General features: G+C 45.2%; 1 protein-coding gene across 4 annotated transcripts in view; it reads right to left on the bottom strand.

Moving 5' to 3' along the window:
- Positions 1–21,608, bottom strand: part of MAD1 (mitotic checkpoint family protein) — a 204,084-nt gene that overhangs the window by 79,476 nt on the left and 103,000 nt on the right. For all 4 annotated transcript variants that reach the window (XR_015692954.1, XR_015692953.1, XM_087691791.1 and 1 more), the window contains exons 11-12: positions 1,871–2,021; positions 1,176–1,251 (exon numbers count right to left, since the gene is read on the bottom strand). Coding sequence is in view for 2 of the 4 variants with exons in the window: in XM_087691791.1 (XP_087547917.1) it covers positions 1,176–1,251; positions 1,871–2,021 (227 nt within the window). In the remaining 2 variants the exon portion in view is untranslated. The remainder of the gene's footprint in view (positions 1–1,175; positions 1,252–1,870; positions 2,022–21,608) is intronic.

A 21,608-nucleotide genomic window follows, 5' to 3' on the forward strand; every position in this document is an offset into this window, starting at 1 on the left:
TGTGTTCCCTCAGTGCAAACCCTAGCAGTTTTCTCCACAAACGGCCATGTTACTACCAAACAGAGAAATGTTCTAGGGCACGGGCTCAATGGCGTGTTCCTTCTTTTTATGATTGTGTATTCCCAATCATACAATCTGTTTCCTCAACAGAGATACAAAAATACGTCAGATTGTGCTTTTATTGTTCATTATCCTTACAATTCATAATTTGAATAAAGCACAACCCTTTTGTCTACCACTCATAGTTGGGGTTATGATTTATTTATATTTTGCCATTGCCCATAAAAGGTTTAGCTAAATATTAACAACCCTCATTAGATTATACATATAAATTCCATCCACCTACCCTTGGAACCCTAGGTAGTAACAAGCTCACCACTAGACATATTTGGTAATCTTGCATAATTCAAGTGGCAATATATGTCATAGATACTCAGGCCCTAAGGAGGCCTGGGTATGTAGTCGTGTTCAGAGGATTTGATGCTCAAATCTAAATCTACAGAGAACATCCTCATCGCATCTAACAATCAATTTCCTGTTTCAGACAATCAGGCCCTAATTCTTCGACGAACCTACTCGACCTCATCAGAAGTGCATGTTGAAGGGGAAATCACCAAAAAGCAGTCAATTCCTTTAGTTACCATTAAAACAGCCACTAAAAGCAATTGGAACCTGCTCGGAAGTTATCTAATTGAACTCAATCAAGTGCAACACACAAAAGATGAGGTATAGAACCTTCATGGCTAAGTAAATATGGGGATATCTTTATTAATTAAACTACCTCATGAGCATGAAGCAGACCATGAGATCGAACTCACACCTAGAGTCGAATTGGTCGCCAAAAGACCATATGAGATGTCTATTCTTGAAGCAATCAAACTAAAGGAGCAATTAAAGTAACTACTATGTCAAGGGTACATAAGTCCTAGCAATTCACCATGGGGTGCTCCTATTCTATTCCAAAAGAAAAAGCACAAGGCCCTCCGACTTTACTTGGATTACAAGAGATTGGAGCCCAAAAGAACCCACAAGCTCATGGGATGCATGTTACATGGTTAAGCAGTTGAAGCACTCTTCAGAAACACATTATGACATTAATAAACTAAGTTCCAAAGGCTTGAACTTGAATATGCGGAGAAGCAGTTACTATGTAAACAGTGCAGCATTGTGGTTACCTAGCCTCCCGCTTTTCAAGTGAGCTGACTTGTTCCTTCAGCGCTGACACCTCTGTATTCTTTGCAGCTAGGTTTCCTGGTAGAATGCAGAAAAGATTGTATGCACACATGATAAATATGGTGGATGACATTTTAAAATGGTATCTTAACAGTAAAACAATGATGCAACAAACTCAATTTGGCAGCTTCTTCCCCTACTTAACACAATTGCTTCCAGAAGACCAAATCACAACCTAGCCATTAGTTTTCAAATATAGCCTGGCATGCGTCCAAACACTTTTGCATCCTAAAACAATAAACTGATCTGGCAGAAGATAAGTTTTAGTCCCAAAGGTGATGTTGTCTATTAAGCCAGATGGTGCTACAATCTTGACAATCCGGACTCAAGTTTTTAAAACCAGTGCATTATATACTGGACTACCTTCAGAAGTCTCAAACGGAATTTATCATTTGCTCAGATAGTAGAGATGAACACTACATACTTAAGGTTAGTTGGTATCCTTCAAAAAGGATTATAAAACTACTCATATAAAGCTAACAGGGGGTTGGAGATCAACATCACATTGCAAAGTTTGTATCCAGATTAAGATTGTACAATCAGCCTTAGATATCACAAGCAGACCAGGCTATCTTATAAGGCTATGGACTACAAAAAAAAAGGATACAGACTACAACTACAGATGAATCCATATTACCTGTTATAGCACTGTTATTCTGTAAAAACTCCACCTTTTCACGCAAATATTGGATTTCTGATAGGAGAACCAGCTTCTCAGCATTCACATCTAAGTTCTCAATCATGCGAACCACCTTGGTGCAAGAAGGGTCATAATCCCCACGTCCCAACTGTGGACAGAAAGACCAAAATCAATTGGTGTGTTTCTCTAAACCATACTGTCCAAAATGGCAACAAATATTGGCTTGCCACTAATCTCTATATTAGTTAAAACAAGGTTCCATGTATTTTTGTTGGAGAAAGGGAGATTATTTTTGAACCCACACATAGGACCAAAAAACAGGTGGGATTTTCTTATCTGCAGGATGCTACAAACATCCTAGCCCTTAGTCCAAGCTCCACAAGAGCCAGACATGTTCACTGGACAAGATAGACACAGTCCTTTGATCCTCTCCCCTAAGCAAGTGTAATTTACTCTAAGAATGTCATTACAGAGGTTGCATATTGAATATTATTACCTAGCGCAGATAGTAGCATACACTACTAGAAAGATGTTGGATCCCACAACAATTCCGTGTATTCCAGCAACCCTTCCCTCCCTAAAGAAATAACCTTCAGTCATCAAAATCAAACCCCCCCCCCCCCCCCAAAACACACACACGTGCACGCGCGCACACAAAGGGAGATACCTCTCAGCAAAGAACAAAGTACAAAGAACAACACATGGGAGCCAGGGCGATATTTTCCTTGTCAAAGGTGAATCGGGCTTTGCTTGTTCTCACCAGTTAAAATATATGGCCATTCAAGCCCATCAACTTCAGAAGACAATCCAAATCCCCTTACAATCAACTTCACCACATATGCAAAAAAGGAAAGCCATATATTAGAGCCACCTTGCATCCAGATGGACCAAGCTTTGTGACTCCCCATTGCAACTGAGAATGTACACCAAATCCTCTTACAATCAACTTCACCACATGCAAAAAAGGAAAGCCATACAAGAGAGCCACCTTGCATCCAGATGGACCAAGCTTTGTGACTCCCCATTGCAACTAAGAATGTACACCCTTCTCATCATAAATCCCTGATAGGTCTATCTTGCACTTCAGAGGTCCCAAAGATCAATCTCCTGCATACATCTAAGCTGCAAAAAGATAGTCTCCTCCTGACAGGACAATACAAACTCATGATACTAGCTCCAATCTAGCAGACCAATATTGGCTCCCTGCTTATCACCAGGCTTTCACATCCCCCCACCAATTAATGTGTCTAAGCTATTCATAGGTCTCCCCACAGTCTCAATTTCCCCTCCAGCAACCCACAAGTTTGGTTCACTTGTTTCAAACACCACCAAAGCTACAATACATGCCCTTTCACTTATGCATGCCTGTGAATAACATGTCCATGGACTTCAAACCCACCTTTGTTAGCAACTGACAGCAAATGAGACAATGTAGACACTCGCACTAAAACATTCACGACATCCTAAATCATGAATCCTTCAAGAGGCTTGGTGAAAAGCACTAACTTGCATTGTACAATGCTTATCAGTTTGCCATCATAAACTCATAAGACCATGGCATCGAACCCAATTGGAGTTGCTTATCGGTTTGCCACCATAAACTCTTAAGACCATGGCATCGTTCCCAACTGGAGGAAACCACCCTCTCCCCAATCCATGTGAAAAATACTTACTTGGAAGGTCCAGTGCTGAAGGCTCACTATGCCTCTAACGGCTGAGCAGATCTTCATCAAGGGTTCCACACAGCTTGGTTGGGAGCCATATAGACTTCCTCCCGAAAAGTGAATGTTAATCATTAAACAACAAGGCAACAGAATTGCAAAGAAATTTGGCAAAAAAGATGGACAAAGGTGCGACAAAAGCAAGACAAGTGCACCCATGCAAGTTGTAATACTTTTTGCCAAGAAAAAAGACCCACAACTCGGCAAGGGTACACGCACTAGCTTTCATTTACTTTTGTGATGATCGGTGTAATCTAATTGTGTTTGCATGAACCAAAAAAGACCAGCCAAGAGCCAAATAGGAGAGACAGGCACCCAACTTGCGTGGAAGCCCAAACTCAAAACCCCATGTATAAAAGCTAGAAAGTGAATGGATAAGCTCATTCTTGTCGTGTGCAAACTTGAGAGCATTCTTCTTCTCCTTGCTTCTAACCTATCTACTTCTGCTCCAACTTGAGAGTGAAGGAGAGTGAGAGTGTCAAAGTTAGGAAGAGAGTGAGGGACATCATAGGCAAAGCTTCTTCCTTGCACGCGGAAAGAGGCAGATTGAAGGAGAGATTGGGTTGCCTTTCTTCTTATTCACATTTCATCTCATAGATCGGGTACTTGTGGATCCAAAATCGAGAGCAACGGAATAGAGAAGGCAGATTGAGTACCATTGCATACATCGTGGAGCCACCCTTGAGCTTTCAATTTCCGACATTGAGGAGAAGATAAGGTGATAAGTTCACTACACCCTCATTGGTTTGTTCGTTCTTGCTTTTATGTGGTTCGGGAGAAGAATAAATACATCAATGAGAATGGAGGATGTATAGGCTATGTGAGAGATAGTTGTTTCCAAATCTGATGAAGTGGTTGAAACAAAAAGTGTTCCATCAAGTCCAACGGTCTTTTCCATCAAGTTTGGTGGTCAATGAGAAGGATGGAACCAAAATTACATGTCTTATTTCAATGACAAAGCCGCCGGAGCATTCCATGCATGACACTAAAGACCATCCATAGTAGACTAAACTAATGACGCCTAGTCCCCGAATACAAAAACATTAAAGTCACCCATAACAAACCCCTGACGAGCCATAGAGAGGTACTACAAATCTTTCCAAACCCAACAACAATTCCAAGCTCTATTAGATGCACACACACCTACCAACCACAAAACCTCCCTTCCATACATAATCTCCAAAACAATGAATTTGCCTTGAATGTCTTGACAAACTAATGATGGCCACAATGAAGAATAAAAAGCCAACATAACTCCAAATATATGAGGGACCCGGGCACAAAAGAACCTTGTGAAATCCTTATAGACATACGGGAGACCAGCCAACAAGTGCTACTTAGGCTCTATCACACAAAAAACATCCCAATTACTAGCAAAAATAGTTGTCCACAATCTGTACTACTTAATGTTGACCAAGGAAACCCTTTTGACATTCCATAAAGCTATTCTCATAATGAAAAAAAGAGAAAGGACTAAGAAATCAGTGATTTGCCTTTTACATCCACAAATTTAGCAACCTAAGATCTCTCTCTTAAACAACCAATCACATCCATCACATCCGCCCTATGCAAACCAGCAATGGATGCACAAGAACAAAACTACTATTGTTAATTATGAAAAGCATCTTGAGAGAGCAACAATCTTCCACAACCATCAAACCTCAATGAAAAATTAAAAGCACCTTGATCAACTGCTCTAGCTTCAAGCACCTAAGGCTATTGGTGTCTAGAATAAAATCTCTTACCCTTGTGTTGAAAAGTCCAAGTGACATTATCAAAAGCTAGATGCACAAGAGCTAAATGACAACAATGATCTGAGAAGCATGTTTAGATGCATGTTCTTGACAGGCAAGACATGGCTCAACCCTCAAGCCTAGCCTAAAGTGAATCTTTATTTTCATTTCCATGTAGACTAAGAGGAAAAGAGGGAGAAACACATCGTTGCTAAGACATATCCTACAGCTCACACTCCTGCACATCCTCAAGATCTAGACAATACTACAAAACCTCAAGATTACGATCACATTCAAAAACAAAATGGCACAATTGGCCACATCTAAAACTTTGTCCACCCAAAGTCCCCCATTTCAGCTCATAAACCAATGCATGCAACCCTAGAGCACCAAAACGAATTTTACTAGGCCAAGATTTTCCAATATCCCAAAGCAAGAAGGCTTTATTTCTATTATAGAAGCCAAGGAAGGGTGCACCAAAACTTGTCCAAGAGATCTCAACACTAAGGAAAGGAGCCGCAAAAGGTGACAAGAGCAACGACTTGCCTAAGAACATCCTAAAATTCATCTATGGGTCTCCATCCAAAAACAAAGAGATCTGATGCATTATTTGTGCACAAGCAACCCAAGTATGAAAGAGCACTTCAAAGAACCCTTTCAGTCCAACATAAATGTCCTCAACAAGAGGAGCTTCCACCTGCCAATTATTATCATTCTCATGCACATCGTTACTCAAACATTGACTGCAGCCATGCCTTGATACAAGTAATTAGGGGAGTCCTTGTCAAATAAAAGCCCTCTCATGAAAGACACCAATCTCCTATAACACTAAGACAGCCACTACATCACCGTCCAATAAAGAGTTTCCTTTTCCTTCATTTATGTATACATAGTCATTCATGAGATTGCTAGCATGTGCAAACATATACCAAAAAGACTCATATATCCATGAGTGGGGACTACATACACCCCCCCCCCCCCACGTCGTTTACTGTGTGTGTGTGTGTGTGTGTGTGTGTGTGTGTGTGTGCGCGCGCGCGCGCGCTCGTGCATGTTAGGTGCAAGCCATCACTATAGTGGTACAGCATGTAGGCCACATCAAGTGTAGGCCCTCGATGCAATAGGTATACGTCACGTGAGTCAAGTGTAGGTTGCCATTGCAGTAGCAACATGCCATGTCAAGTGCAAGTCGTCACTAACCGTACATGAGGACTGTTGGTATGCTTTTGCTTCATCTTTCCCTCATCTCAAGAATCAAACATTGGCTTCAAACTTCAAAGCTGACTTCTTTTTATGCATGATTGCATCCAAATCACCTTAGTGCAATCAAGCTTCCACTTTTTTTTTTGCAGATAAAATGTGGCTAATTATATTACTCAAAAAAACCGATTACAACGGAATGCTCATGCTCAACAGACTAGCTGGAGCTGATGCAAAGTCACAAATACATCACGAATACAAGACTCTCATGGCGCTCTGGGGCGGATCGGGGCAAGAAGCCATGGAGGGGGAGTGTATCGCCATCTGGGGTTGTCTGCTAGCATCACGAAAACCAGGTCCTGGCCACCCCACGTATGCATGAAATGACAATGGCGTTCCTGACGAGCCTTGGACTCGCCTTGCACCTGATCCCAACGGCCGCAGAGGGAGTGGATGACGGAGGTCCAAAGCTCTGCTAAGGTCGCCTATGCTGAAAGTCTCTCTCCGCCGAAAGTCTTCTGACACCGCGCCTTCCAAATATGCCATCCAATAAGACTCCCTACGATCTCCCATACCTCAGAGCGGTCTGTTGTGGGCTCCAGTACCTGGCAGATGGGTACAGCCGCCAAGCCAACCACTGTGCATGACCCTGCCTCGATGATGAATATCGTGTCCTGCATCCCAGCCTCATGCAAAAGGTGACAGCCCTGGCTCACTACCTCCCAGCAGAAAGCTCCCATGAGATACATCCAAGGCTGGGTACTATATGGCGAAGGATGCAGCATTCTCCTCTCCACACAAGCTACGCCTCCTCACATGACGAAAGGCAGTGCTTTGGGGTTTCCAGAGGCTGTTGGGTGCAGCGCTTACAACAGCCAACTTCCCACCGCCAAGCCTCCATGTGCCACCAGCCATAAGAAATACGATACCCTCCTCGGCCTCCAGCTATCCCATAGTAGGCGGCGCCAGAAAGTCTGTTAGAACAGCTCCGTGATGCTGTGCTCCGCGCAATGCCTGCTACATGATGGCGCCCAATCCATGTTCTCCTGTGTCAATACGTGTCTGACAATCCTAGCAGTGTACTCTAGGAACCTTCGTGGCTTCTTGGTGACTACAGTGGCCGGCCATAGCCACTCTCCTAGATCCCACTCCAGCTCATCAAGTGGTCTGCCCTCCCAAATCCAAAGGTGCCACTCCCTGAGCTCCTTCTAGAAAACATAGGGGTCAAGCCGCCATGTCTTCCCCTCAAGGCCCACCACCCAAATCCTCCTCAACAAAAGGGCAACTAACCCCTCATCCTGCGGCCCTCTGTAAAGGGCCAGACGCACCCCCTCCTGAACAGTGAAGAACGTCCCCTATGGGGCGCCACCCACTCTACCTGCCACCTATAGGGCGATGCCTGCTGGTGAGAACCTAGCGACCCATACCTCCACGGACTCTATCGACACTCGTATCGGGAGAGCAAGCCACTCCAGAGGTATTGCTGCATCTATCTCCCTCTTCGCCTCAACTCCACTCCTCTCTAGCAGCCTAATACACGCTGCAGCACCCCCTCATCCAGTACACATCCCGCCATGTCCTGATGGTACGAGTCCGGCCCGCCTCCCAACCAGCCCACTCGATGTCAAGACGCTCAACAATCTGTGCCCCTTCCCGATCTTTGACCTGGGGTTCCAAATCACCAGGTGACGATCTATCTCCTCCTGGCAGCCTGGGAGGCTCTGGATTAGGGCCTTACGGAGGCCCTACCACACGCGAAGTATGCAGCATAGGAAAGGTAATCTAGGGAGATAGTCTTGGCTGACGTGAAGATCCATCTCAGGGATGGCCTCCACTCACCGCCAAGCCTCCGTCTACAACTGTGAAGACCCTCCTGCAATAGGACCTTCCAAGTCTTAACCCCCCCCCCCCCCCCCCCCGTGTGAGGCCACGGACAACTAGCTTGCCCAAGAGCGCCATACTCTGAAACTCTGGGTCTATGATCCCAAGCCCTCCCTCTGACCGATATTGTACGATGGTCGCCCATGCCATCTTGGCCTCGGAATCCCTGGAGCCATCAGACCCGGACCAAAGGAAGTTCCGCACTAGCCGGCAAAGCTACACTACGCAAAACGAGGAGAAGCACCAACAGAAGGCGATGTACCAGGCCGTTGCTAGGAGGACCTGGTTAACCACTAGCGCTCGGCCGGCTAGTAAGAGGCGAGCTGTGCTCCAGTAGGTCAGCTTCCTAAAAATAGAATCGAGGACTGGAAGAAACTGCTAGGCGGGAGTGATGTCAAGTTCCACCTGAAATCCTAGGTACCGGATGGGCTGCCCTCTGCTCACCCATCTAAATCCAAGATGGACACCCCACTCTGTGCTAGAGTCCGGGTCTGTGAGGAAACCGACTTTCGCGAGTTGATTTTCGCTCCTGCTGCTGAACAGAACACCTCAAGAGCCAGCCTCACTCTCTCCAACATCAAATCATCATCCTCTATGTAGAGTGCTATATCATCTGCATACTCTCTGTCTAGCAACTCAGTCTCCTCTCTCACTGGAAGTCGAAGGCCACGTAATCCGCTCACACAGGACCTGAGGAAGTGAGACATCACCTTTGCAAAGAGTAGGAACAACTATGGGGCCAGGGGACAGCCCTGCCAGACCGATCTCTCCAGCCGAAACTCCTCCCCACGCCTACCACCTATGAGAACCCTAATGGTGGACGATCTGTAAAGTGCGCAAACCGCACGAATCCAATCTTGGGGGAAACCCAACCTCATCATAGTGCCCTCTAGAAAATCCTAGTCCACCCTCTCATAAGCTTTCTCGAAATCCAAGAGAAATATGGCTAGTCTCTGCCCACTATGCTCAGCCCACTCTGTCGCCACAAAGAACATAAATACATTGTCCAAGATACTCCTATCCTGGATAAAGCTTGTCTGTGTGTCATGGATGATGTCTGGCAACACGGCGCGTAGTCGCCTACCAATCATCTTTGCCAATGCCTTATAGGCCATTGACAATAAGGTGATCGATCTCCACATGGAAAGCTCCAATCCGTCTCCCCCTTTGGGGAGAAGACTGATAAGGCCTGCCGAAAGGCTCCCTGGCATCTGTCCTGAAGTGAAAATCTCCTAGCAGGCCGTCAGTTGAGGGTCCTTCACCACTTCCCAGTAGGTAGTAAAGAAGGCCTTAGAAAGGCCATCCTCTCCTGGGCATTTCTGTCTATCCTGTGTATGGAAAGCCTTCTCTAGTTCCTTCTCCGTGAAGGGGGCTAGGAGCAACGTCCAATCTCTTTGACGAGCAACGAGATGTGATCCCAAACCTGCTGCCTACATCATTGTCCTCTAGCTGAGGCTGTCTCTTGCTCGAAAAGGCGACTATAGTAGTCAGTGGCAATCTCCATCACCTCGTCTAGACTAGAACGAGTCCTCCCATACTGATCTCGAAGGCTGCGTATCTGCTCTCTTGAGGTAGAAAGCTGGTACACCTCGAAAAACTCCTTGCACATCCTATCCCCCTTCCACGCCCAGAAAGCTGTTGAGGTACCGAAAGAAAACTCTGAGCACCTGTCCTCTAGGCCAAAAATGCCTGCTCGCGCTCACACCTCTTGTGCGTGGAGGGTGGGATCCCCTAGTGCCTCCTGTAGTAATCTCTGCATGGCTGCAAGGTCCCACCGAAGTGCTCTCCCCTCCTCCCAGCTCTGCTGCCTCGCCTATATAGCTACCTCTTGGCAGATTCTGCTCGATTCGACTGGGATCTCTGCAACCTCCTCTGTGATCCGGTCCCTCCTACCCCACTCGCTAGTCCACAGCTGCTCTATCTGTCTCGTCACCTCCTCCCTCCTATAGATCGAGTCAGGGATCCGAAAGGATCGTGTGTTTAGGGCAGATGCTACGGGATCTACTGTCAAGAGAAGTGGGCAATGATCGGACAACGTGGCGCCTGCCAACTGCCCAATCTGGCCTCCACAAGAGCCTCCCCACTCTCCCACATAAAACCTGTCCAATTGCTCCAGCAAGACTCCATCTAGACGCCTGTATCCCCAAGAGAAGTCCAACGACCTCTCCCTCCTGTGGAAGGCAGGGTCTCTCCAAGCATCAAGTGCACCTACTGCCAATAGAAATACCTCCCATGCCTCCTCCTCCTCCCCGGCCATGCCCTGGTAGTTTCTGCCTCTGCCCTATTGGTCCTCCAATGCCTCCACGTTGTTGAAGTCTCCTCCAACGATCCAGGAGTCCATCCGTGATCTCCACCCAGAACCTGCTGCGTGCCCTAACCTCCCTAGGGGCATAGACATAGAGGACTCCCATACACAAGTCCCCAATGTCCAGTCTGATCCGTAGAACCCTCCCTGCTACTATCGTCCCATGGTCTCATACACAGGCGGTGAGACTCGAGTCAATAGAGGTGCATGCGTCTCCACTCCTGTCGTGGGCACCTATGGTGTGCTCCTGGTAAGTGCAAGAGCTGCCCAAGAGTACCTTTCCTACCCACTGAGCCTGGGTGGGCGTGAACTTGTGATCCTGTAAAAGTAGGATGTCGATCCGTCCGGCAAGGGCAGGCTGCAGCTCCTACCAAACAATCAACTTTCTAGAACCACCTACCCCACTGTAGTTGAGACTGTTCATATTTCATGACGCAAGGTGTAAGCTCATGGGGAAACCTGTGCCTGAACGAATAGACATCTATTCGGTGTGGAAGCTGCTGATGAGAAGGAGAAACTATGAGGCATGCAAGTGCGCTTTGCCGCACGTCTAGATAGTGAACTCCAATCCCCCATGGTGGCCCTGGGCAGAACCATAGGGATGATACATGCTCCAAGTGATACTATCTATGCATCTATCAGCCATGCTGAGAGTTGTGACTCTCTACATTGGTAGAAACGGGTTGCCTATGCCAGGGGCCACTCGATCACATCCGGCGGAGCTCTCCACTATAGAGGGGCTCGAAAGATCATGCTCAAGTGTGTGACCTGAGCACCAGCCCACCAATTAATGCCTATCATGCAACCAGGCCACTGTTGCACGAACAGTGCTAGTCTTTCATCTCCCATCCACTCGGAGATGTGGTCCTCCACCTGACTCTTCAACTCCTCTATCTATGTCGTCGTCCAAACGCCTGAGTGAGAGGACTGAAAGAAAAAAGCGTAGTTTAGTCCATCCCATGGTGCTAGTAGATGGACCTTGCCCCTCCTTAACTTGCGAACCACGAAGATCCCCACCTCTAGAGGTAGTGCAAACTCTCCGGGCTTCGCAACTCTCCGGTAGGACCATGGGCCACTGCGGAAAAAACTCCTGTGGAAACAGTTGTGCCTGTCTCAAAAAAGTGTGATGGGCGGCAGGGGCAGATGAGCTGGTGGTTGTGTAGGAGAGGATATAGACGTGTGTGGCTCATCACCTCCTGTTGGGAGGAGCGGGGGTGGGGGGGGGGGGGGGGGGGTCACCAGAACCGAGGGCGAATCGGGGGGGTGCTCGACAAGGGAGTTGGTGGTGGGGAAGAAGATAGAAGGAGTGGTGGATGTAGGGGGCTGCGACCTTGTTGGGTGGAGCGGGCAGGGAGGGCTGCGGAATGCTCTACCGAGGGGGCATCGCTCGCCCTTCTACTCCCTGCTGTCGAGGCTGCGTCGGCGGAGTTGGCTGCCAAGAGTTGTTCCTCAAAGAGGACAATGCCCAAGGTGTTTGATTGGGAGGCACTCGCAAAATGCACTGGCGTCTCACTAGAGGTTTCCATTGTGCTTCCCTACTGAGAACCTACTAAACACACTGTTGTACTACCAAGGGGGGGGTGCAATGGCGAGGAGGCACGCGAGAGGGACGGGGGAGGCATGATACCGAGTCAACGGAGGCATAGTTCAACGGAGCACGGAGGCGAGGGCAACGGCGCATTGGTAGGAGCTTCTCACGTTTCCACTTACTTGAGTTCAATATATCCTTGCAATAAATGTGTAGACACATTTCAATAAATGCACATACAATTGCACTTCTCTCTCTCTTTTCTTTGTGAAGAACTTACCAACATCATGTTGAAAGAGATCAATAGAAATGAGGTGGGCCTACACAAGACGGCCAAGGATAGAGAAGTAAGCACCTATGGAACACACTACCTTTGGCAAGTGCACATAGACTAGCCATTTTCAATGGTCTCTCATGTTGGCCAAGATCATATGCCATGACATGTTGGAACCGCAAGTAAGGGGCAAGTACTGTGGACTACCTAGTAGGATCACCATCATTAGTACCACACATCCATAATGCTAAGATCTCAAGACGACTAATTGGAAAAAGTGATCGATCATGTCATCTTGAGCTTTACAATCTCTTGGACATATGAGAGACACACTACCATATCCCTCCAAGCAACCTAGATATTACCTTGCAAAGCAGACTTCACATATGTATAGTGGCTTTGTGCGTGACAAATTACAAATGCTAGATTTGAATAGATCCTTGAAAGAATGCGCAATACATTTGATGAGGCCCTACACACTCCAATTATGTATGCATTCCCACATGTGTTGCCCACTAGCAAGGCCCCACGCTCTATGGCTCCCCAAAATGGCTCATATGATGATGAGTGCAAGGATACTCATACATGCATGTAGAGAGAGATTGCTTTGGGCGCAACAAAAAGACATTGCCAAGCAAGGATGCTCTTTAGGCGCCTTGTGTGGAAGAATAAGCAAAACTACCTAGGAAAAATTGAGATACAAATATACTGGCAATTTTATGAATGGGATAGCAGAATAGCAGGAAGAATGTTTTAAGAGAGATAGACCCCCATATAGATTACATCACCTCATACTTGGCTCCATTATGGGAGATAGTATGTACTAGGACAAACACCCATACAGTCCCCCATAATCCAACACAATGGTCCTTCACCAATAATACGGTTAGAGGTGATCTATAGACTACAAAGGGGAAGATCGAATCATATCCTCATACTTAGGGCAGGGATTCAGTAGGGCCGAGCCCTAAACAAGACGATTTGTTATTGCTTTGTGGATTTCTGTAAAGGATTTGACACGGTACCTTGAGCATGTTTCATGCAAAGACTACAAGAGATTCGAGTGCCAGAGGGTATGCAGTGCAGCATCTATGCATTAGTGATAGACCATATCCGCACACCTAAAGGAATGTCTAAGAGGATTGACAGCACTATAGAAGTAAAACAAGGATGCCCGCTTTCACGCGCACTATGTGGACTATACATAGATGAGGTGTTTCACTACATTGATAGGGAAGGTGGATTTGGAGCTAGTCTAGCTAGAGCGTTAATATCGATACTACTATATGCTGATGATATTGTACTCATTTCAAACCACCGAAGGACCTATAGCATCAATTGGATGCACTATATACTTTTGGTTTTTTTTTTTCTAATTTGGGGGGGGGGGGGGGGGGGAAGAGACAGAGAGAGAGAGATCACAGTAAATCTTGAAAAAACCAAAGTCATGGTATTCAACACTTCCGCAACATGGGTGAACCAATCTATGTATCAGTTTATCTTTAGAGAAGATGTAGTAGTAGTAGAGCATGTGAGAGAATATGTGTACAATGGGCAGCTAACGTCCAGTTGATGCGAGGCCATGCAACCCCAAGGGACCTTCAGAGTTAGTTATTTGACATTATAGTCACACATACTCTCTTGTATGGGGCTAAGATTCAAGGTTGCAGCCTATACCGCATTCACACCTACTCTCTTGTATGGAGCTGAGATTTCAGGCTTGTAGCCTATAACACAGAGGATTGAGCCTGCTTGTTGACCAGACTACCCAAAGAGCAACCATTATGATAGTTCGGATCACCTAGACAGGCCATTAACGATGATGATATCACACACGTGTTAAGCCAAAACATCCTTTACAATTGACTAGCATTTTTAAACATCCCCAAAACACACTTAATTAATGAAAAACACATATTTGGTGCCCGGTTCGAGAAACTTTCAATGCTCCCCCAAAACTCCAATTTCTTAGGGCACCCTTTAACATCTATAAATAGACAGGCTGCGCCCACCATTCAGACTCATCCTTTTGTGCAGGTTTCTCATCTATCGTGCAGATTTCAGCCATCAGCCACCGACCATCTATTGTCCATCCATCTCCGACTGGAGCCCATCACTATCCAACCCTACACAACCTAATTTCAGCCATCGCCTTGCTATTTGGAGGCTCCATCCAACATCCTAGCACCTGATCAACCAAAATTTTCAGCATCTAGTGCCAGGCGACAGGCTACTGCCATCTCTCCCACTAGGCAACTGCTGCTGCAATACCTGTGTTTTGTTGTCCAACACGCCGCTTACATCAGCAAACACCTCTCCTGTTGTTGCCTCAGTTCCCTAACACTCTGGTGATTAGTGTTTGGCATTTCCCACACTCCGACTAGTGGTCATAACACTTGGAATCCATCTTCGATGGATGTCACTCTTCGACACTGTATTGCTTTGCCCTTGGGCATGTTGTACACTCTTACATTCATTTATAGCATTCATTCACTTCAAAGTTTCTTCTCTCCGTGTTTGTCTCTGTGTTTGAATCTTGAGTTTTTGCATTTTGCATTTTGCGTTTAGGGTTTGAGTTTTGCTTGGCTCTATCTGAATCTTTGTGTTTCGGTCTTGGTCGTACATGATGTGTTTCCTCACAGCAAACCCTAGCATATCTTCACATGTTATCAGAGCCGGTGCTATTCTAAAAAGTATCCTACGGTGACTATAGAGGCTTGTCTTTAAGAAAGACTCACACGTGACTTGATTCTAACTCAAAATGTCTCAAGCACCTTCTTCTTCAGATCCTATCATGCCCTATCAAGCTTCTCCATCATTGGAGGCCCTAAGAAGGCCTTATGGTCTCAAGGAGGAGGTAGACACACCTTCACCTTTGCCATCTTCTTCTTTTCTTATTGGTCATCTTACAGATGAAGAGTTTGAAGAGTACTTGTGCATCACGTATAGTTCGGTTTACACTCCTCTAAAGAGTGCTACTACTGCATCCAAACCAATTGGTGAGACTAGCCACTCTCTGATCTTGGAGGGACCACAACATTCGGCGCTTCTCGCAATCTATCTCCTTTATCTCAATCGGGCCTTATATCAAGTTTGTGTAACCCTTTTGAGTGATATGAGCCAAAACCATCTCTTGTTTCTTCTTTTGGTGTGCAAGAACCGAATGGTTTTCAGTATGTTAACTTTAATAGAGGAGGCTCTTGAAGTAGATACCCTTCATCAAGTATATCTCTACCATCTATTTCATTTGAGCAAGTAAACGGCACTTCTCAACTCCGTCCCATCCCACCACTATCTTCTCCACATTCTGATCTACTCACATCTTCATTCCAACATCTTGGATTACATTCCACTTCTGCTCAAAGCACACTAGTAGGGATTGGATCTTCCATCTCCACTCCTAATACCTGCTCATTCTCCCTCCCACCATCTACCTCCCCTCCATTCACTCCACCTCTTGGTGCATCATTAGAGGGAATGCCGACCTTGAACATTGTACCCTCCACCTACCCCTACTTTACCACATCCTTCTACTCTTGGACGAGTGTGATGGGCATCCCCCTCACTACCCTCGGACACCCATAGAACCTCCACACAACCCTTTAAATGCAAGGATATCCATCCTCTACTTATGGATTGTCGTCACACATCGCTTGGGTCACTCCGATGCAGGGATTTCCATCCGCTGCTCCTCGTGTCCCTATCCCTTCACCTTGGGCTCCATAGGCCGTTACCATACCCATACCCAATCCGCCCATGTCCACATTTGGATCTATCGTCCACACATCTCGTATGCATAGTGGGCACTCTGAGATTATGTCCCGAGTGTACTCTACTCTACCTTCCCGTCCTCCCTATCCACACTACCTCCATTACACACATCTATCTCCTAACATTATCACTCCTATTGCAACAGCCAAGAATGCCTTAATAGATAAGACATGTTTAAACAAGTGCTTGAATCTCAAGGACTTTGAGACCTCGTCATTGGTACCAAGCCTATGCTAGGACCCTCCATTAACTCACCCTAATCACATCCGTCAATGGAGAATCCGCAATGCCACAACCAATGTTGAGTTAATGCAAGGGTTGGTTCCTAAGGTCCACTCTCAACATCTCACGGTTGGAGTCATCTCATTGACCACTATGCAGCTTGAGATCACACACGACGTATCAATCTCGATTTTGAGCTTCACGAGTTTTCCATTAAGCAAGGGGATGATTTGAAAGTAAAGTCGGTCGAATATTGGTGGTTACTCGCCAAGTCTGCTACTATTGGCTCCCCAAAGTCAAACAACAATCAGATCACGTTCCTCTTGAACAACTTGCCCGACAAATACTTCCATTTTATCCAACACATTATCTCACTACCTAGATTACCAACCTTCTGTGAGTTCGAGTGTCAATTCTTGCGTTACACAAGGCTACATGATCAAGTCCACAAGCAGTTTCTCCACACACATCCATTCAAAGGAGCAAGGATTGGTTGCCTCTTCTTCAAGAGCAAAAATCGACAATGGCAAGAGCTCGCAAGATGCGAAGGAAAGCCAAAACAAGCGTGACACTACTTCCTCCGACGGAAACAAAGAAACATGATATCTTTGGCAGCAAATTCATAAGAAAAGTAGGTTTTGCATACATTGCCAGAGGTCTTGCCATGTAGACAAGGAGTGGCATACCAAGGCCCAACTTCTTTCTCTTAGAAAACCAAGTGTTAAGCATTCAAAGAGAGATGGAAAAGTTACAAACTTGAATAAAATGGATGGGTCTCATAGCATGTGGTACCTTGGCAGAGTCCAAAAGATGAGAAAGAAAGTAGGAGGCAAATATGTGGATTGTAAACAAGGCTTTGATTTGACAAATACACCTCAAGGCATAGAAGTTCAACTTGGCACCAGAGGGTAAAAGGATTACGTATGTTCACATATGACTTAATAGACTTGAACATGATTTCCATAGAATCGGTGAACACATTGGCAAATCTAACATACAATCTAAACTGGTGCAACTGCCTCCACTCCAGTTGGCCAATCTAATGGGGCTATGCCTCCCACTACAGCATGATCTACTCCATTTGTCCTAGCGGCTATTCAATATGTGGCATGTAGACAACCTCAACAACCTATCTCCTTCATTACTCCTAAAGGATTGGCTGATTGGTCTTCGAGTAACTCACCTATTGCACTTTATGCATCCATTCCTAGGACATCCACTACACCTTCTAAGACCACTTGCCCACCTCGTCATACGTAATGGTGGCCACACACTTGACCTTTCACTTTTAAGACTTCCGCTGCATACTTACTTACATATTCATTGCATCGAACTTGGCTTTTCTTTCTTCTATTTTATTTCAGTTTCATTTTTTTAAAAGCATCTCACTACTCACATTTGTGTTGCAAATTTTGATCTCTTTTGCAAGGTTTTGTATTTCAATATAGGGCTAACATGTAAGCTTGCACCAATCCTTTTTGAGCTAGAGATACGAGAAGCACACTGCTCCTTTCATGGTCACATCTACTTGGAGTTTTTCTCTTCTACCAACATGGAGACTTTCCTTCCCACGATGGATCATACAACATCTCTCTTGATGCTATCATGGCGGTGACTTCTATCCTTGCTCTTCCAGTAAGGATGCTTCATCATCTTTCTTCACATGGTTCTTAGCACCACATGAAGATTGGCATCCTCAAGCTCCTCTTCCTTTGATATCGACATCTAGGTTGAGAAGGGATTCCTACCCTTCTTGGTATTCTACACCTTTCGGCATTTGTCTTCGACATCGGCCTTTCCCCCCTTGTTGTACCTTCCCCTATGCATTGCATGATTTCATCATCTTTGTACAAGGACGCTTAGACAAGTGAACAATTTACCCACCAAGGACACTCTCCAAGTCGCACATGTTGTATGAGCATTCTTCAACATGTAGCATGCTATGTATCCCATTGTGCAAAGCACCGCTAGACAGATCCTAAGTTGTTTCCGCCGACAGATTATACCACCCTTCTTCTTCACATGATACTTCATTACCTTTCCCTCACGATCAACATCCTCAAGTGGTTGGGGCACCTTGTATTGTTTTGTGATGTGTTTGATGTACCATTCCAACTCCTGTATTCTAGATCACTGTTACTTAATCAGTCGCTACCCCTAAAATTCACTTTTCACCAAAACAAAACAAGTTTAATGAGCACCCTTTGTCCGATGCCCTATCCTCTCTAGGGTGACTACTTCGACTCCCTTGGTAAGATAACCATCACCTATGTAGTCTTGGTAGGCCACTAGGCAGCCAACGTGCACCCTTTCTTCGATGCCCTAGCTACTTTGGCGTGGAACGCCTTGGAGTAAACATTGCAAGTCTTCCCTTTTAGACTTAGTTTTGGGCCTGAGAGGGGGTATTGAGCTAAAACATGCTTTATAGTTCATTACCATTTTTAAACAACCACAAAATATGCTTAATAAATGAAAAATGCAAATCTCGTATGTAGTTTGAGAGAGTTTCAATCGTCTCCACAAACCCTAATTTTTTGGGACACCCTTTAACACCTATAAATAGACAAGCTTCCCACCATTCAGCCTCATCCTTTTGTGCAAATTTCTCACTCTACTGTGCAGATTTCAACCATCAATCACCTACCATCTTTGTTGTCCAACCATCACCAACTGCAACCCATCACTAGCCAACCCTAGGCAACCTATTTTCAACCATTGCCTTTTTGTTTGGAGGCTTCATCTATTGCATCATCATAGCACTTGATCAGCTTGCATTTTCAGCATCTCGGTACTAGGAAACAAGCTATTGCCATCTCTCCCACCAAGCGACTATTGCAGTACCTATGTTTTTGTTGTCCAACAAGCCATCTACATCAGCAACAAACACCTCTCCTGTTCTTGCCTCAATTCCATGACACTCTGATGATTAGCATTTGGTGTTTCCTGCACAATGACTGGTGGTCACAGCACTTAGGATCCATCTCTGATAGGCCTCACTCTCCAACAATGCATTGCTCTACTCTTGGCCATTCTATACACTCTTACATTCATTTGCAACCTTCATTCACTTCAGAGTTTCTTATCTCTATGTTTCTCTCTATGTTTGAGTTTTGAGTTCTTGTGTTTTTGTGTTTTGCGTCTACAGTTTGAGTTTTGCTTATCTCTATCTGAGTCTTTGTGTTTCAATCTTGGCCATATGTGCTATGTTTCCTAAATGCAAACCCTAGCATATCTTCAAAGCATGATTAGGACTAAGCTCTATATCCCACTTTCTATTACCAAAGCATAGTTACGTGCAACACGTATGGTTGTGGAGCCACTCTTTAGAGCAATGACTATCTTACACTGGATATGGGACCTCCCATGCCACGAATATCCGAAATTAGCATTGACTTTCTCTAGACAGCTAGTAGAGGCAAATGAGAAGGAATGTTGTTACTCACAAATGGCAACTTGGATGGGCTTACATGGGCAGGACATGAATTGACTCTTGAGCTTTGACTATGGCTTCGATTATCCTACACTCCCCCTTAATCGATTTGAGCTAGATTCCATCATCAAGACCATTGTCCTAAGAGTTGAGATACAAAGGACTTGGATCCAGCAGCCTCTCCCTTTAGGACCAAAGATGGAGTTTTATTGGAGCCACCTCTTACACCTCTCTGAGAACAAATTTATTATCTGACCAGAGTGCATGGATATGCACCTCTCCCATGGCATGCGGACTGCTATTGGACAGGTGCGCACCTTCTGCCATTAGCTGAGAATAGAGATAGGTACATGGATAGATATTCTAGCAAGAGATAGGATTTGCCAGCTCTATCATATACATTTGCAAATGTACAATGTACTATAACAAATAGGGGAGATATCATTGCCTCTTCCATGAGGGCTTTTGACCCCTCCGCCATGTCATGGAATATGAGGACCAAAGATGTCTTGAGCTTTTCCTACTAAAGTTGCAGGGGTGCCGCATAGCACTGATAAGAGACAACATCAATCCACCCAAGGGGACCCAAGTAGAGAGCAATGACAGATTTCTTCCATAGATCAGACCCCACATCCATTACTAGTTCAATAGACACAAAGTCGTCTTACCGGACTCGACCTACCCCACACCAACAGAGTTCCACTAGACAAGGCCATTGCATTTTGCCAAACATGATGACCTTGGCCACCCAGCCAACAATTCAGGGGACCACACCATAGTCAGATCAAAGCCATCATTGCGAGACACAAAAGACTCAGCCCTCAACAAATTAGCTAAGCAACCCTAGACCACATCATACCTAGGATAATGCGCTGACCTCGTGATATAAAGAGGAGCTATTATAGCTAGATATTCTGTTTTAAGACATTGAGATTTTTAAATTTTAAATATTAGACTATACTAGGATGCATTTTTCTTTCACTTTAACAATGAGATGACATTGGGTACCAATGTACTTTGCTTTTGTCCCATAGGCCAGATTGGCCTTTTGTAGACGTTAACCCCTCTCTCTCTCTCTCTCTCTCTCTCTCATATAATAGGTAATCGTATTAATTACCAAAAAAAGTACAAGATTACAAGATTACAAGATGCAAGATGGCTCTACGCCATCGTGCATAAACTCAGCAGTCTTTTACAGCCTCTGTGTGTGTGCACACACGGACATGCACACATGCATGCGCATTGCACCCACGCATAATTATAAAATGATCGACTTCAGCCTTTAAAAATTTCTAAATTATGGATCTCGTGTATTTAGTCATTAGGCTTTCCTTTGGTCTTGTGTACTTATTTTGCAACATTGAATAGTCTTAATCAGGCTGCAGGCACACTCCACATTTAATAGTGCAATATGATGTTAGAGAGTGCCTTTTACAGTGTCTTTGAGCACTTATGAAGTTGTTTATTGCAGATTTATCCGAATAACCTAAATATATCTATTCTTTAAGTTCCATTCCCTCCCCATTTCTGGAATGGGGCCTCCCGATCCAGTCACATTCCCTGTTCCATGTGCCTATGAATTAGGGCAGAACTAGTTGTATGTGCTGCCTAAATATATCTGCCTGAAGAACCTCTTTACACACTTGTACTGCACAACATTAGCTTCTCAC

The sequence above is a fragment of the Lygodium microphyllum genome, chromosome 13 (genome assembly GCF_053477565.2).
Source record: "Lygodium microphyllum isolate KBCC chromosome 13, Lygodium_microphyllum_v1.1.10, whole genome shotgun sequence".
Taxonomy (NCBI): domain Eukaryota; kingdom Viridiplantae; phylum Streptophyta; class Polypodiopsida; order Schizaeales; family Lygodiaceae; genus Lygodium; species Lygodium microphyllum.